The 14,495-nt window shown below is 32.4% G+C and overlaps 1 protein-coding gene across 1 annotated transcript; it reads right to left on the bottom strand.

Moving 5' to 3' along the window:
• Positions 1-10,346: 10,346 nt before the first annotated feature.
• Positions 10,347-11,865, bottom strand: LOC122586098. Its single transcript, XM_043758205.1, has 2 exons — positions 11,744-11,865; positions 10,347-11,025 (listed from the first exon to the last, which is right to left on the bottom strand). Exons 1-2 carry the CDS (start codon positions 11,818-11,820, stop codon positions 10,488-10,490), a joined length of 615 nt encoding a protein of 204 aa, XP_043614140.1. The 5' UTR covers positions 11,821-11,865; the 3' UTR covers positions 10,347-10,487.
• Positions 11,866-14,495: the final 2,630 nt, after the last annotated feature.

The raw sequence follows: 14,495 nt of genomic DNA, 5'->3' as shown, positions 1-14,495 counted from the left end.
TTGTAAATAAGTACAAGCTCGATTAAGCTCGCGAGCTTTTGGAGTTGGCTATTTTGAGGCTCGAGCTCGACTCTAAAGTCTACTCGGGTAGCTCGAGCTCGAGATCGACTCGACTAAGACAAAGTCGATTTCGAATTATTTGCGAGTCGAATTCGGGTAGCTCGCGAACTGTATCGTCTCGTTTACACCCCTAAGCAAGTATGATCGTTTTTCCCTTGTACGATTTCTACAACATAAAATGGAACACAACGTACTTGGACTACTTTTGCATTCGAAATAATAAGTGGAGTTGTCACACTGCAAATTTTCATTTGCGTATTTCTGACATTTATTTTTCACCGAGAAGTATTTTTTCCCTATTTTCCACCCTAGCTGAAAACCACGTTTAGTATCAGCTCCAAACAACTGGCCCACAGTCTTTTCTGCCACCTTCTTGGTACGTAAATGGTTTGGTAAACATAACAGGATCAAGTATTGGCAATGGCGAAGTCGTCTCCTTAGGGCCATTTTTTGGTACCGGTGATGTCTCACGAGGACCAAATAATCTAGCTAGTTGTAGGGGCGGTTCTCTTTAGGGGGCCGTGTGAAAAGATTATCAAAAAGAAACAAGAACAGAAGAGATTTAAGTAACTAGTCATATAAAATACCCATTAATTGATAAATCTTAATTACAAGACACGAATCTAATGGTAAGTAATCAGATTGTGAACAAAAACGAAAAATAAAAGGGATCTACATTGTGATATATTCTTGAAGGAATTTCTTAAAGAAAAAGAGAAAAAAAGACTACTGCTATTGTTCTGCTACTTTTGATATATGGGAAGAAAACATCTGTTGTAAAAGATCCAAAAATAACGAGTATATTGAAGTTATAACCCACACAATTTTGACCCCTCATCTTCAAGAGAAATGCACTTCAGCCCTTCAAATAACATACTATCCTCATTTTGGACTTCTTTAAGATTCAAAGCTAAGATTGACACTTGTTAACACCCTTCCACAATCTTAGCGGCAGGTTACTTGAACAATTACGAGAGAAAAAAAAACAAGCACAAACAAAACCTTGACCCACTTCAAAATTTAGGCAAGAAAAGAAACAAGAGAACACAGGCAATTATGAAGCGAGATCTAAAAACAAAACAATAGAAAATTGGTTTACAAAAGCCGGAACATTTAGTCACACCGAAGGTCTTTCACCCAAGTGCACTAAATGTGGGCAACCGGAATGTTAGTCACACCGAAGGTCTTTCCCCCAAGCGTACTAACACGGGCTAAAAGCAACAAAGACACCAATAAGAATTGATCACTTATCCACCCAAATCTTATTCACACCTCGTGCAAACTGTCTAATGCTCACATCGAGGGCAACTCTTACTACCATTTTACTCCCAGTGATAAAGATAATCTCTTTTAGAACTCAGTTTCCTATGAAGTAGTCCACAATATATAATACCCCATCTTTGAAACAGTATCCTAGAATCTTCATTTGTAAACTGCACCAGATTAATTTAAAAAACGACTTTTAAGTGAAAATCCATCATTATTGCAGCAATGACCAGTTTCAAAAATTGCAGTAGCTAGCAAACAACACAACCTATAGTTCTGAAAATACATCTCAACATACTCAACTTTCCAATTGCAAACACCAAATTTCATTACAGTCGACAACATCATAGCTCATCAAGCTCTTTTCTTCTTTGCATATTATTAAGCTCAAACCAAGAAAAAACTTTAGGCCTAAAACTGTTTAAACTAAAGATGTCTCTCATGACACTAAGTTCTAAACATGTTGCCCAAACTCATATTTCAACTTCATTTACTTTCCCTTTAACCTCGGTTCTAACAACCAAATTTAGAAACAAACCAGAACCATTTATGATACATTAACAGTAGCAAAGGCTCGAGAATCACCTTTCATTGTGCTCTTTCTAACTCACCAACACATAATATCAAATTTTAGTTGAAAGTACCCCCGCGGTCACCAGAGATATATACAAACCCGAGAAGAATGAATAGGCATTGAGTTTCCAAAAGAACAATCAGCATCAACACTAAACAGAGACATTGCAATCAAGCATCCTGAACAACTATGAACCAACTATAATCATCATCTTTTCCTCGTTTCGAGCTAGCACTAATTCTGCAACCAAGTTAACAAACCAACAAAGAACAAATAATAATAGAAAACTAAAGTATCTTACGAAACAAGGGGGATGACTTTAAGTGTTTTAAAACACAATAATGGTTTAGAAAAGAATGATTTTTAAGGCAGGGGGGTTTTAAGAGTTCAAAGAATTAAAACAAAAGTCAAAAAGTTCAACTTTAGCAACAGAAAACTTTTATAGAACACCTTTTTTCCTATTACCAAACACATATGCTACTAAACTTCATAATACCCATATTCCCCCCTTCAATCTTGTAGAAGTTACCAGAAACATATTAAAGGTTAAATGAGTATCAACAACAAGATTGAAGAGACACATCAACAAAATAAACCAAATGGAGATATATAAAACTCCCTTGATTACCAACTCAAAGGATGTCATAACCAAAATACCTTCCAACCAATGTCAATGATAAGAAGACCTTTTTGAAATAAAAAAATAATAATAATATGTGACAGGCCAACAAATTTAATCAACAGAATAAAAGTGTTTGGAACAACATCAGACATATAACAATAATTAGAAGTGAGAGGAATATAAAGGCTAATCCAACTTAACCAGAAACTTTTACAACTACACAAGTAAGGCAAACAACTAACCATGCAAAGAACATAAAGACTAATCTGAGTTAAGGAAGACTTTTATGACCTCATCACAAAAAAGACAAATTTTAATCCAAACAAAACATCTATCACCCTGTAAACATAAACTAAAGAGAAACAAACAATGGTTTTCTTATAAGTAAAAAATCACCTTACTGAATGTGAACTTTTTATCCACACCCTAATAAGAAAAAAAACCCCAATCATTGCCTGCAGTAATCTGCACTACAGTAACAAAACATGTAAAGTTCAACAACCAATACAAAGCAAATTTCCCTAAACAACCATCATCCTAACCACAAACCGAATAGCAAGGGTCACACAAATCAACTAAGACAAATAAGGGGGGCCGTCATGAAGACTAAGAATGCCCAAAACAGAAAAAAGAGGCTGCCATAATCGGCTAAGAATGCCCAAGACACATAAGAGGGGCTGCCATAAAAGGCTAAGAATGCCCAAATAACCAATCGACAACCAAACCATAAGAAGACAACACACAAGGATCATAAGACAGTTGGTAAAGGAAAGGTGAAAAGGATAGGTAAAGAAAGGTGATAAAAAGTGTTTAAATGTTTGCGATAATATATGGTGAAATGGAATGTTATAAAGGTTAAAGGTTAATAGAGATAAGAGGGTAAAGAAAGTTAAGGGTTAAAAGAGAAGAAAAAAAAAAGGAAAGGGTCGGGTGAGCAATTACGAAAGGTCTAAGATCCACATATAACAAGTTGGTCATATAGAGCATCACAAATAACCAGATAATCATAAAAAGTGTGCAGCATACACACAAACAAACAATACTACAAGGATGCAAATCAACAAAATTATAAATAACTCAATGAAGTTATATCAAGATATAGATGTCAACACTACAGAGAAATCAAAATCATCAACTTAAATTTATATAAAACACACACCATACGAAAAACACAACTTTGCAACTAGCATCATATCAAACAAGGGCATATCAAGCATAATCAAACACAAATACGTCATAAACAAGTAACAACAAGATAAAATGTGATCAAATACTTTAGTTTTCCTTCTAGCTTTAACATGTGTAAGAAACAAGAACAAGAGTATCCATGTGACCAAAGACTATTTGTAGTTTACGAATTAATAGAAGACCAAACAGTCAAGCTTATGTTAATCATAAAACTCATACCAAATTACGGTCAATATTCTCATAAAACATCAAGCTAAACCATAAGGGGGTGTTTGGTATGCATGAATGGAAAGGAAAAGAAAGGATTCAGGGGCATTTCTCTAGTTTGGGCATTTCTCTAGTTTGTTTGAGAGTGGGAATGGAAATGGAGAATGAAAATTTGATTCTCTTTCCACACTTTTAATTCCTTCCAAAAAGTAGAAGAATGGAAGTGAATGAAAATTTTAAAAGGATTTTCCCCCCTGTCATTCCCTGTGTGAATCAAATAGATATACCCCAAATTTATTAACATATTGACCTAAATCAACAAATGCCCTAATACTTTCTCTCGATCCCGTGATTGCAACTTTTCAAAACTCTTCCATCAAATTTATACTTCTTTGTTCTTCACCTTAACAAAGGTATTTTTTTTTCTCCGTTAACTTTACAAAATGAAAGAACACTTGAATTTTATCCTATTCAAAAACCCCAATGGATAATTTTGATCTTGATTATTTTCAATTTCGAATTTTTTGAATAATATGCAGTAAAATTTAATTTTAATTTTGGTGGTTGTGCTTCAATTTTAAGATTTGTACATGTACTGGAAGAAGAAATCAGAAAGGCTTTTTATTTTTATTGGAAAGCTTTTTTTTATCTAATCCCGTTATCTGGTTGCTAGGCAATTTAATCATTATATGCAACAAAATCATCATATTTTGTAACTTGTGGTTCTATCCTCTGTTTCATGTACGAGTAATTCTTTGTTGCAAAAATATTACAAGCATATCTTAATCTCATGGCAGTGGGTGAAAATTTCAATGGTACTTGCATATAGTTATCACAAGACAAAGTCGGTGGATTTATTTTGATTTCAATGTCTAATGCTATCATTATCAAACAAGAAAATAGTTCGCATGTATGTTTCGTTGTATCTGTCTTCACACAAAACAACTGAATGGAATTTGTATACCTAGGCTCATTCTCTTTCTCGCAATTCCCATTCTTTTTTACCATTCCATTCTCTATCATTCCCTCCTACCAAACACCACCTAAATTGTTAATAAGTACAGGAGCATTAATATAAAAAATTAAGCTTCAGAGATAAAGATCAAGGAACAAGTAATTTATAACCTTAACTTAAACGACCAAAACTCAACAAGACAACTAAGAGTCGTAAACATAAATTTTGGCAGACCAGACCTTGGATTACTTCTACCCAAATTATTGAGAAAAAATTAAAGATGGAAGACACACAAAATCTCTAATAGAGACACCAAGGAACCAAATGACCAGCGGAAAGACAAATCAAACCATGAGAGGTTGACACATTAATGTGGGACCATCCTAAGGTAGAAGGACATGAAAAAACAAGCACCCGCAACAGTACTAAATACCATCACCAAATCATCCTATCATCCCATTAAGAACATAAGAATACACAAAAATACCATAAGAGCAAGACCTAAACTAATCAACACATTAATATACTAACCAGGCAACAGTCATAAAGCCTTCCAGAATCAATCATACAAACATGCATACCAAACATTTATACGAATATACAACAAATAAGAAAGGACATTAGTTCAATCATAGTGAACAACTGAAGCACATAGAAATTAACAACCAGACGGAGAACCACAAAAAAGGGCACAAATGACAAAACAAATAAGCAATAAAGATGAAAACCAAAAAAGGACCACAGAAGCAGCGGAAGAAGCAATATGAGTGACGAGAACAAGAAACACAAACAGTAACACCAAGAGCAAGAAACAAACCAGAACTGAAATCACATATGTACAACCTAGATGCCTAAATGCAACACTTAAAACAAGCAAATAGGGATGTCTCTCCCTGTATGTCTCCCTGTCTCACGCTCAAACAAATGTTGGTACTCCTAACCTAGCCAAAAATGCCTAATGCGAAAGAAAGAATAAAAGAATTTTTTTTTTTTTTGATAAACTCACAGTGGGGTAACCCTATAAAGAGTGATCCAAGCAATACAATCTCGTAAATTTCAATGGTTACAAAGTCATCATCTTGGGCCAACAGTTTCTCTTCACACGGAACTTGTATTAAGCATAACCAGCCTTGAGCAACCTGACCAATCATAGCACGACAACCACTTGGCATGATTTTCTTGGCACCAAATGGAAGCTTGACCCTAGAGGTACCGATATCAGGATTATGACTAATAGCAATAGCATAATCACTAGAAGCTCTAGCAAAATACCCATGATCACCAACATCATGTTCCACATTACAACCAACAGCTTCTTCAGGAATGATTGTAAGCGACAACATATTTCCAACCATCAAATTCGCCTTCTTACCACAAAACACAAACTGACTTGTATACAATCCTTTAGCAGCCACAAAGAGCTCTTTCTGATGCTTATAACAGAATGGATGACAGATTGTTATATAATCAACCTATCTCAAACACGAGCATGAACTCCAATACTCAAACAATCAAAGCGCTAATGAAACCCCAACCCAATGAAGGATTGAATCTTAATGGAGAGTAAGTAATCAAAGACAGATAATAATAATAATAATAATAATAATAATAATAATAATAAATAATAATAATAATAATAATAATAACTCAATTGAAAAAGAACACCATATCCTGAAAATAAACTGGAAGAATATTTTTGATTTTTTGAAATAAAAGATAAAAAATAAAAGAAATAAACAAGAACCCTAATAAAATGAAAGAGGGATTTTGATTCAAAGATGTTTAATCGGAAAATACATAAACTGGCTCTGGTACCATGAAAAGATTATCAAAAAGAAACAAGAACAGAAGAGATTTAAGTAACTAGTCATATAAATTACCCATTAATTGATAAATATTAATTACAAGACACAAATCTGATGGTAAGTAATCAGATTGTGAACAAAAACGAAAAATAAAAGGGATCTACATTGTGATATATTCGTGAAGGAATTTCTTAAAGAAAAAGAGAAAAAGACTACTGCATCTGCTATTGTTATGCTACTTTTGATATATGGGAAGAAAACATCCATTGTAGAAGATCCAAAAATAACGGGTATATTGAAGTTATAACCCACACAATTTTGACGCCTCATCTTCAAGAGAAATGCACTTCAGCCCTTCAAATAACATACTATCCTCAATTTGGACTTCTTTAAGATTCAAAGCTAAGATTGACACTTGTTAACACCGTGGGGGCCCGGGTCACCACCGTTTTTTCGTTTAGTAGTACTAATATATTCATATTTTGTCTAAAATAATTTATATCTCTTAAGTCGCCCCCCAAGGAATTATTTTTTAAAAAACTTTTGATACGTTTAATAAATTTAATAGTGCAATAAATATTACCTTTTTGGTTTTTATAACTCACAATTAACTTAGTTCATTCACAATTACAATTCACAACCTACGTAACAAGGTTTTTCTCCCTTTTTTGAGTTTTAGGCTCCAGAAAAAATAAAATTTACCTTTTTAGTTTTTATAACTCATAATTCACTTAGTCCATTTATAATTTTATGTTTTAGCCAACAATCCATAATCCACGTAACAAAGTATTTCTCCGACAATCCACAATCCAACGCCTTTTCTCTTGTTATATTCATAAGTCTTTGTAGTTTTTTGTTGGTTAGAAACTATGTATTGGTAATTTGAATGGAAAACTTAGATTATTAGTGTTATTTTTGTTTGACCCGACCCGATTAAGTGTATTGCATGACCATAATATAATACCTGGAACATAGCGATGAAAATTGGCTGTTCAAATAACGTACCTAGCTAGCTAGCTTTAAAATTGATTTATTCGTCGTGTATATATATATATATGTTTCAAATAATCAACCAAACCCACACACTTTATTTAATTAATAATTATTCTTATTTAAAATTTCCACTCAAATCACAATTTTCATTTTCATCACTTACATAATGGTTTTTTTCCCCCTAGATTGTAACATCAATTTTAGTTAAGAGTTTCATGAATCAGCCATCAATGATCAATAATATAGATATAAGAAACCATCTAATTAAGATGTCTAATGACGGTTAATTTGAGACGACTATCCATGAGACCATGACGAGGCTAGCTTAGTATGTAGCTTGTATGGACAAGCGAACAAAAGGAATGCATGTGAAAGGATGAAAAAGGGAAACACCCATCACAGATTGTGTCAACTCTTTGGGAGAAGGCATATGGAGGGATGAAAAAGGAAAACTTATTTGGGACGACCAAAGATATATTGTCTATGGCTGGAGAGACATTGAACAACCGTAGTTTGTTTGGAAGTTATTAGGCTGGTCCTTCTACTGAAGAGGTTAGTTATTTCTTGACCTTGTACTTTATGTTTTGGTTAGCTTTCTGCATTTTGCCTCTTTATGGGTCGATTGTTTCCATTATAGCCTCATTAAAATATGCCATTAGTTTTGTTAGCATTAATATGTTAGCTTATCCGGCAAGATTTCTCTTGTATTAGTTGCTGAGTTGCCTGGTTACATATGTTGGATTAGTAAGTGAACTCGTCGGCCTGTCTAGTTTTGGTTGTTGGTGGTCGGTTTGCTGGTATGTAGGACAAATATAGCAGTTACAAGAAAAGGCTCAAAGATCATAATTGCAACAAGTATATGTTTATATCATTAACTAAGTGCGAGTATTCTGATCAGCTACTTGATTAGGTATGTGGTCAGTTGGTTACTTGTATTATTAATTTGCCCAGCTACTTCATCGGCTATATATATTTTTAAATAAGTAATGGGGTTTAGTGAGTGTTTATTATTTGCTCGGTATTGTTTTTCTAGCTTGATATATTAGTTTCTTAGCTTAGTTGGTTGTAGTTTCACTATGATAGCCCCGATATGCTAGATAGCTGCCTGGGATGGTTGTAGTAATTATCAAAATCTGGTTTGATAATTTACATGTACTCGAGCTGCTAGTTATGTATGTACTTATTTTTATAGGTGGAAACTTTGAAAGAAGTAAAAAGGCAAAAGAGAGAACATGAAAAGACTAAGAAACAGGCAGAGATAGCCGAGAGGGAGGCAGATGAAGTAAAGACCAAGGTAGCCGAGTTGCAAGAAAGTGAACAAGCAAGGGAACTTAAGATGAAAAGATTGGAAGTACAAGAGAAAAAAAAGAGAGCTACAAGTAAAAAGTTTGGAAGATCAAATGAAGGTTGTTACCAACTTTATGCAAAACCAAGCCAAGATGCCACCATCTACTTAGTGTATGAATATAATCTAGCCAGTTTTATTTCTTTATATATTTATCCTTGCACGTTTTTGAAACTAGTATATCTTGTGCATTTGGATCAGATTGTATTTTGAAGAATACAATTTGGATGTTTGTTTTTGAAATTTCCGTTTGTCTTTTGTTTTAGTGTAGGTTGTATAAAATTTAAGCAGGAAAATTATTATTTATTTAACTACAGATTTTGTACAGTTAATAATTCTGTCGGAATATGTGTAAAAAATCTGTTAGAAAAGCTGTAGGTGAAAGTTCCGTTGGAATAATTCTGTCGGTAGATCGAATGTTTAATAATCAGTTAAAGATCTGTTGGAAATCCGTCACAAATTTCGTCGCTAATTTTAAATTTCCGGCGGAAAATTAAAAGATTATTAATTATATATACCGACAGATTTCTAACAGAAATATCTGTCGGAAACATTTTCCGACGGATTTATCTCTGACGTAAACAATTTACCCACCCTTTTATACCGACGGCAAAGTTCCATCGGAATAAACCAATTTTGTTGTAGTAGTAAAGACGGTTAATTTGAGACTACTATCCATGAGAACATGACGAGGCTAGCTTAGTAGCTTGTATGGACAAGCTAGCAAACAAAAAAGAATGCTATGTCTATATTTTAGACTTTTAGGATGACTAAAAATAACAGATCATTAATTTACTAAAGTTTAGAATGCTTTCAGGGCCGAGATTATTAAATGCCCTAGCTTGAAGCAACATTCCGAAGATACTCCAGCATCACCATTTCACCACCATCACTTAGCCTATGTATTCATGTTACCAACAACATACAAAAAAAAAAAAAGTGACATGCAACTCAATAAATCATAACGAGCATATGCTCTCAATTCTTTACTGATGCACGTGGATACCTTACGACAATTCTTAACATCTTTATCTCTTCATCCTTATAAACCAGAAAACCATGCTCACCATTTTTAAGATGGGTGCTTGATTGGCCAAGATAATCCTCATAAACTCTAACTCATACTTCACATTGATAAAATACTTAATGCTTTCACATGCTCTAGCCAACTATCTGAATTATCAGTGACCGTACCACTTTACCGATTATATTTATCCTCATAGACGTGTAGTCTTCTTATTGGGTGTAGAATTAATCATCGTGAGTTTTATACAATTATCTCACACGTATTTTGTTTGAATTTTGAGACTTTTGAAAAGGGTGTTTAATTTGTAAAATGGCCCCATTCTTCTGTTTATTTAGGTAAATATCCCATTAGAAAATATCATTAACATACACTGCCGGTGTGCATACACACAAGGCTAAATTAAAGTAATCACGAATTGAACAGTAGTAAATAAGAAACACAATTTCTAATTAAACACACATTCAGTGCGATAAGAGTCATATGGGATAGATTCATTTTTCAAATATAGAACACCGGAGGAAAAAGTGCACGGTGTTTCTATAGGTGGTTCACCAAATGTCTGGGAGCAATTCCTGGTTCCGTTGTTTACCTGCACTTCCACAACGCAAAAAGGAAGACAGCTACTCATCGTTGGTCGGTAACATGGAAAAAGACGGGAAGCAGGCTTGCACTCCAAAGTTTGTTGACATTCATTTTGCACTGAATAGTACTCTTTCCCTATTTTGAACCCAACCCGAAAACCTCGTTTAGCGTCAGGTCCTAAGAACTGCTCTGCCTTGTTTGCTATGAAATCTTTCGGTACAGAATTAGTTTTTTTTGGCGGCGTCTTTAAAACAGCAGGCACACTTTCCGGAGTACCAAAAATATTTTTCGGAGTACCAGGAATATTTTTCGGAACAGTTTTTTTTGAGTTCGCTGGAGTCATCTTTTTTAAAGCTCCTTTTAAAAAAGCTCCAACGATCAGTTTACGATGCACATTGCTGCTGCAGGTATATAATGCATACAAGTGAATTTCAAGACCATTAATTGGCTGTTCAAATTAATATGGGCACAAGGCTTTTTTTAAAAACGGCAGGTTATTTGTTTACTCATAATAGAGAAACCTAAACACGTGCTCTCCCGTCTCCCACTTTTAAGTTTTCAAAGTCTATTTTTTTTTACCTTAAATATTTTTATTTGAATAAAAGTTATATTGATGTAAACATATGTAAAACTCAATTAATTCATATAATTTTTATCAAATATTATACAATACAAACAAAGATATTCAAAGTCAAAGTTGTAAAAAGTCGACTTTGAAAATCTAAATTCATACTCTATATCTAACTAATCTTAATTTGATCATATTATATTTAAATACAAATATCTATACACGAAGAGTTTTATCTTTTTTCTAATAACAACACTAAATCATCACTAGAATTAAACTTGAAAGTATAAACATTAATATAATAATACTAATATAGAAGATATAAATGCTATCAATGATTTTAAATTAAAAATATCATTAATAATAAACATGTCACCAACAAATATGATAAAAAAAAAAAAGAGTTGATATGTTAAAAATACTCCATTAATAATTTACACACGTAACATATAATTTAATCGATACATGTATAGCATGTGATAACAAGATAAAACCTATCGTACCTCGCCGTTCAAAAAAAAGAAAGAGAAAAAAAACACCATCTATCGTACCTCACTTCAGGGATGTCATTTGCATATGATGAACATACTAGAAGAACGGTTACAAGGAAGAAAACTTGAGATTTCATGATTTGGTAGAGCAATTATAACAAGCATAAAAAGTAGTAAAAGAAATGAAGTATTGATGGATGTATGAAGTCGATGGAATGGAATCGAGTTTTATAGGGAAAAAATGAAGTTACCGCGTATATGCTACTTGTTTGATTATTATTATGGATCTTTATAAACCACTTTCCTGACATTTTCAAATATATTTGGTGCCAAAACTTCTACTCGTATTCTGGAGCCAAAATTCTTAATGTGGGGTTGCCGAATGGTGTTCATAATATTAACAAGGGTTAAAATTAAACTATAAAGTTAAATTATGCAAATCTGGGATTGTCAATTACCTTTAAACTAAGTAAATATATATAAATAGTGCTAAAAATATAAAGTTTTATAAAAATTGTAAGGTTGTCATGGCCACTTTTGATTATCACATAACTTCTCGTATTTGATACCAAACTAAACCTGGTTTGACATTTTCTTTTTTTCTTTTTTTTTTAAAGCTTTAACTCTTTTTATCACTATTTGATACCAAACTACACTAGTTTTCTTATTTCTTTAACAAACCATCTCTTCCCCCATTTTTAACATTCTATCTTTTAAAAACCCAAAATATCTTTAACTTTTAGCACATTCTCAACTTACACGCTCATTTAAACAAATTACCCCAAAAAAGATTTTCAAATCATATCTATTCAAACTACCCCTTTTTATTTATTCACTAATTTAAATTAAGGTTTCATTTGTTTCGAAACCAAGTTAATAAAATCCGATCAAAGAGTGTAGTTTCTTCAATGGCCAACTCAAAATATAGAGATCATTTTCGACATATTAACTTGAGTTGCTTGACTAATATATGCATGAATGCAACAATTGTTAGAGAATTTTTCTTGATGATAATAATTCAGTGTTAAAGAACTACTCATTTCTATCATATTTCGATGCTGCCATTTTTGTTTTTTCATTTAGCATAATAAAGTTACTATGTATATGTGAATGTTTGATTTATTATTAATTTTATCTTTTTTTTTTAATTAATTACAGTATGTTTTTATTTTATGGCATAAAAAACACCTCTACTTGCTTTATCATGGCAGAATAATATTTGTGATTGTTGAAAAATTTGATGAAAACGAAAAAGAAGCGAAATTGAAAATGGTTTTGAAATTAAATGAGATTTTGAATGTTAATTTATTATGAAGTCAAAATGAGATTTTGGCGGAGTTTTGAAGATGACTAAAAGGTAAACAGATTTTGTTTTGGACTATTTTTAAAGATGTAATATAGAGAAGTTGCTACCTCACATTGTAGGAAGATATTCCCTATTTGTAGATTTATTATGACTTTTAATAGTATATACTATTATGTGGATATATATAAATATATGTTTTAATGTTTAACAAGGCGACAAAGATATTGATGCGAAATTGCAAATGAGTTTGACTACTAATCAACTCAAGCTTGGTCCAAGATAAAGTTCATTCTATTTTGGTCGCAAATATATACGAGTAATTTGTTAAACAAAGTAATTCATTGCATTGGTTCTGAAAGTTTGGCTACTAATCAACTCAAGCTTGGTCCAAGTTCGGGGTTGAAGTCTTTATTATTATGGCCCAAGTTATGTTTTATAAATGAAAATGAATAATATTATCCAATAATTCCAATTTAACTTGCGTGAAGAGTTATCACATCGGTCCCATACCAGTTTTCGTCAAAGTCAATAACAGAAATCATTCCAACCATTAACCAAACAATGGATATTACGTAATATTCTCAACCCATTACTAATCAACCATAATCATAGAACCCATCATTTACTTTTTTTTTCTTATAACTATTAGAGTATATATAAAAAACCGGCTCGTGACAACAACTTGAGCCATCACCACTAATATCTGGCTATGAGTCTGCATAATAGTGTGGCTTCGTGGCCAATCCAATCTATGAACCAAATTGAGTCTAGGTTTACTCGTTCGAACCCTTTCCCCCACCCCCACCCACCAACCAAGGCATGTTACGACCTTTTTCTTACCAAAGTAAGAATTTCATGCTGCCCGATGGGCGGCGTAAGTTTTTAAAAATGTTTGTTTATGGATGGAGTTAAAAAAAACACAAATTTACGGGAGAAAAAAAATATTGAAAACCAAATGTTAAAAAAACAAAACAAAAGGAGTATACCAACCCAAAAAATATAAAAGAGAACAAAAAAAACAAAACCAAAAGAAATACGAAAACCAAATGAAGAAGTTATAAAAAAAAAACCAAATGTTACATGTGAAATGGGTATAAAACTAAATGTTTAAAAATGCAACAAAAAAAATAATAAAAAAACCAAAAAATAGTAAATAAAAAAATATATAGCATTTTAAAAATTTTAGAACATTTTAAAAAGTCATACAAAAAATGTTAAATGTAGTAAAAGTATAAAAAAACAAAAAGTTACAAAGCAAAGACATAAAGACCAATCACTCCACCAAAATTATTTTTGTTTCATAATTGCTAATCCTTTTATTTATCTTTAAAACACTGATAAAGAAAAAAAAACACTGTTCACATCCAATTCTTTTATTATAGTATATATAATAATTACATTTTTTATTTTGATTTTATTTATATAATTTATATTTAAACTTATCATTTTTTATATTCAATTAGCAAAATAGGTATAATGTAATTGCAAAAGCACTAGGTGCTTCAC

This window comes from Erigeron canadensis, chromosome 1, assembly GCF_010389155.1.
Source record: "Erigeron canadensis isolate Cc75 chromosome 1, C_canadensis_v1, whole genome shotgun sequence".
NCBI classification, from domain to species: Eukaryota; Viridiplantae; Streptophyta; class Magnoliopsida; order Asterales; family Asteraceae; genus Erigeron; species Erigeron canadensis.
The sequence above is the reverse complement of the archived record's forward strand: the minus strand, read 5'-3'. Positions and strand labels throughout refer to the sequence as shown.